Source organism: Hibiscus syriacus, unplaced genomic scaffold (genome assembly GCF_006381635.1).
Source record: "Hibiscus syriacus cultivar Baekdansim isolate YM2019G1 unplaced genomic scaffold, ASM638163v2 tig00111671_pilon, whole genome shotgun sequence".
Lineage (NCBI taxonomy): Eukaryota > Viridiplantae > Streptophyta > Magnoliopsida > Malvales > Malvaceae > Hibiscus > Hibiscus syriacus.
In genome coordinates this window covers 990,196-993,936 of record NW_024063152.1, presented here as the reverse complement: position 1 = coordinate 993,936, position 3,741 = coordinate 990,196, and the positions used below count along the sequence as shown (strand labels likewise).

The following is a 3,741-nucleotide window of genomic DNA, read 5'->3' as shown; positions in this document are numbered from 1 at the left end:
TTTTGTGAACCAGAAGAAGAGGAATGATGCTAAAAGAAAACAGTTCTCTACAAGCCAGTCGGATAAACAAAGGACTGTGGAGAAAAGACCTCGGCAAACAGGACTAACAGTGTGCTGAGGCAAAATAATCAGAAGCAGAATCGCTCATCTAATAAAGATAATTCAACGTCGAAGATTTCAACATCAGACCACCAAGGTAGAAACACAGGGTCCGTAAATGGTGCATTCGGCCTTAATTGGACCATAAACTCCAGGAAGACAGTCTCAGTGGCGACTGAAACTGCAATGGAGATCCATATGTCTAGAAGAAAGAATTTGCCTAGAAAGAAATGCCCTGTAAATGAGGATATTCTGTCGGGGCAAACTGTTCCAGATATTTCATCTACAAATTGTAGTGAAAGGTCCTTAAAATGTAATGTTACAACTGATGGGCACTTGAACCAGGATGCAGATGTAAAGAAAAAAAGTATGGATGTTGTTTCGTTTACATTTACGTCCCCCTTATCGAGATCCATGCCTGACATATCTTCCACTAGTCCAGTTGCAGAAAAGAGGGGCAGCAGCTGCTTTTATACTGATACTTCTGGTGACAATGATATGCTATTTTTGAAAAGCTCGGCATTTCATTCTTCCGGATTCAATATAATCGGTTGGGATGCTCCGAGTACCATTTTGGAAAAAAAGCTTCAGGAATTGACATGTAGAATTGAGTCATCCAACTGCAATATCATTATAGAGGGGGCTTCTGCAAGCCCTACATCCAGTTCGCAAAACTCCTTGCCCTCATCTGACATGGCAACCACAACATCAACGGCACATCATAGAAGACTTCAGGTGGATCTAGATAAAGATACATCAACATTTCTTCATATATGCAACAGTTGTTCAGAAGCTAGAATGATTTGGAACCATTTTATTGTCTGTTATACCTCTAGTTTCTATAAATAAAATTGTATTCTTAGTTTTCGATCTTACATAATAATGATATATTCAAATTTGTTTGAATGATGCCAGCAATCTAAAGAAACTGAAGAGCAAAATGCTAGCACCATCAGCACCGAAACTGGCATAGAAGCAGATAACCGGCATCCCGGCCTGCTTTCAACTCTTGAGCCTGTTATCACAAGCGCAGGCTGCTCAGGTAGCAGAAATGGTAAGCTGCACTCTTCTTATTCTTATTTTCCTCTTTGTAGTTCTGAATTTCTGCCACTTGAACCGTTTTCCTTATGTTTCGTATTTGAGTTGAAAACGCTATGAAGCGGCTAGGAACATTATTCTGATTAAATCTTCGGACAAAGTCTAGAGTATAGTTAAACTATATGTCTGAGAAGCATGCAACGGTTATATGTGTGTGAATTTTGCATGATACTTGTATTTTTGTTTATATCATCATCATTGTTCTAACCGACACATACACTCTACAGTTGCAGGAGACACAGCGAAAGCTTATAACAATGGCATTAAATTCCAGAGACTATAAACAGTCAACCAATTGGGAAGTCGATTTCGTGAAAATGGTGCTAAAAGATTCTGAGCTATTGTTGATAGAATATGCACTGGGTCAGACTGAAAAGGTTACGACCCTGAAGGCCTTCAATAAGCTAGAGCATCTAACCTGCGCAGAGAGAAACGGAGAAGATTACAAGCTCGAACAAAAGCTTTTACTCCATTGTGTGAGTGAATGTGTGGAGTCGAGGTTTCGACAGGTTCTGGTCGGAAGCTGCAAAGGATGCATTACATGGGGGAAAAAAGATGCAAAACCGGGATTGGCTGGCGGAGGAGGTGAACAAAGAGATTTTGGGTTGGAAAAGCATGGGGGACACAATGGTGGATGATCTTGCAGACAAGGACATGAGCATGAAGCATGGGAGATGGCTTGATTTTGACATGGAAGCACTCGAAGAGGGCGTCGAAATCGTGAAGAACATATTAACCTGTTTAGTTGATGAATTAGTTTCTGATTTCTTGCTTTGAGGTTAGACTCCATTTTTGCTTCTGTGTTTCCATTATCAAAATCTCAGCCTGTCTGGGTATTACTCATTCACCTACTGCAATTTGGATCTTCTTTGTTCAAGAAGAAGATATATACTTTGTGTATAATTCACAATTGTGAACTTTGCATAGCATGATCAAGAGCAGCACATATAAGCTGAGAGAATGTTGATAAATTATTATTATTAGACCAAATTCTTCTATTGGTCCATGTATTATGCAAAAGTTGTAGATTTAGTAATTGTATTTTAATTTGGTCACTTCTAGTACTTATATTTTTTTTTAAAAAAAATTGATTCTGGTCCAAACAATTATCATGAAATTTATTAAATCAGATTTTATTATTAATTCATGTTCTACACTAAGTTTTTTACAAGCAATAAATTCACCCTTTCATGTGTATTAACTATAAATTACAGTTATGATGGTTTGAACAAAATATCATATGGTTTTCTCACCCCCAATTATTTTTAGGGTAAATTACACAAATGATCCCTTGATTATAGTATACAATTTTGTTGAGTCCCCGACTATGAAAAGTTACAAAATGATCCCCAACTATAGGATATTATTTTGTTGAGCCACTTGACTGTTAAAAGTTACAAAATGACCACTTGACTATTTATTATGTTCCAAACTATTTTTTTTTCATTAAAAAATTAATGATCGTCTGAGCTGGCCTTTAACATGTGATAAAGATATGGTAGTCGTTTTAGATTATAATATTGTATTTTATCATATATCAGTCAACAGGTTAATGTCCAGTTCAGACTGTCGTTAAATTTTTAACGGAAAATGTCAAGTTTAGAACACAATGAATAGTTGTGTGATAATTAACATCAACTTTTTCTTTAGTCTTATTTTTAAACCTTGGAATTCTCATACTCAAATTACTTTTCTTAGAACTTAAATTTTTTCTTTTTTCTTTTTCCCATAAACAATTTAATAAAGGTTTTAAGAGAAAAAGAAAATAAAACCACAAATAGAAGCACAAGCTGTAACAACCCGAAAATTTCAAATAATATTAATTTGGGATTTGAAGATTTAATTGTGTAATTGGTGAAAATTTGGGGACTAAATTGAAAGATTTTAAAACTTGAAGCTTGTTTTAGAGTTAAAGGAAATTCAGGGACCAAGCCCTGAATTTACCCAAAAAAGTTAGGTATTTGGTTTATATATATGATTTATGCGTGAATTGGGTTCTGAAAATCAGAACCCAATTCCTCCCAAATTTCCATTTCCTTGCCTCAACTTCCGACCCCGATTCCGACGCCGTCTGAATTCCGATCGTTGTTTTGAAAGCACCATCGTGTTCGTTATCGAGTCAGGAACAATCCCCTCAATTTAATTGAAGCGAAACGCTGCCAAACGTCGTGAATTTCAAGTCAAAGCATCGACGTTTTTTTTAGCTCAATCGCCTTGAAAATCCTAAATTCATCGTCGATCGTTGCTCCGTTTACGACACCTCCCGCACCATCGTGTTCCTTGTGCCGTTCCGAGTTCGCCAGTGTCATCCTCGATCTCCGTCGACGGCGGCGCGTGGGGAGATGAAGCGGTCAAAGTTTCCGATTTGATGAAATCGAGCTCTCCGCCGTTCAAAAATTTGAACTGATCTTTGTAAGTATCTCGAAACCACTGAAAATAATTTTTAGAAATTTTTCCGGAATTTTTAGAGTCCCGGAAGACGTCTCACGCGCCTACACGCGCCGCCGGTGGGCGAGTGAATGTTTGAAAAAAAACCGGTTTGAC

General features: G+C 37.4%; 1 protein-coding gene across 1 annotated transcript; it reads left to right on the top strand.

Annotated features, from left to right (window-relative positions):
* The first annotated feature begins 285 nt into the window (after positions 1-285).
* Positions 286-1,974, top strand: LOC120167319. The gene is made up of 3 exons (XM_039176376.1): positions 286-918; positions 1,015-1,153; positions 1,697-1,974. Exons 1-3 carry the CDS (start codon positions 286-288, stop codon positions 1,972-1,974), a joined length of 1,050 nt encoding a protein of 349 aa, XP_039032307.1.
* Positions 1,975-3,741: the final 1,767 nt, after the last annotated feature.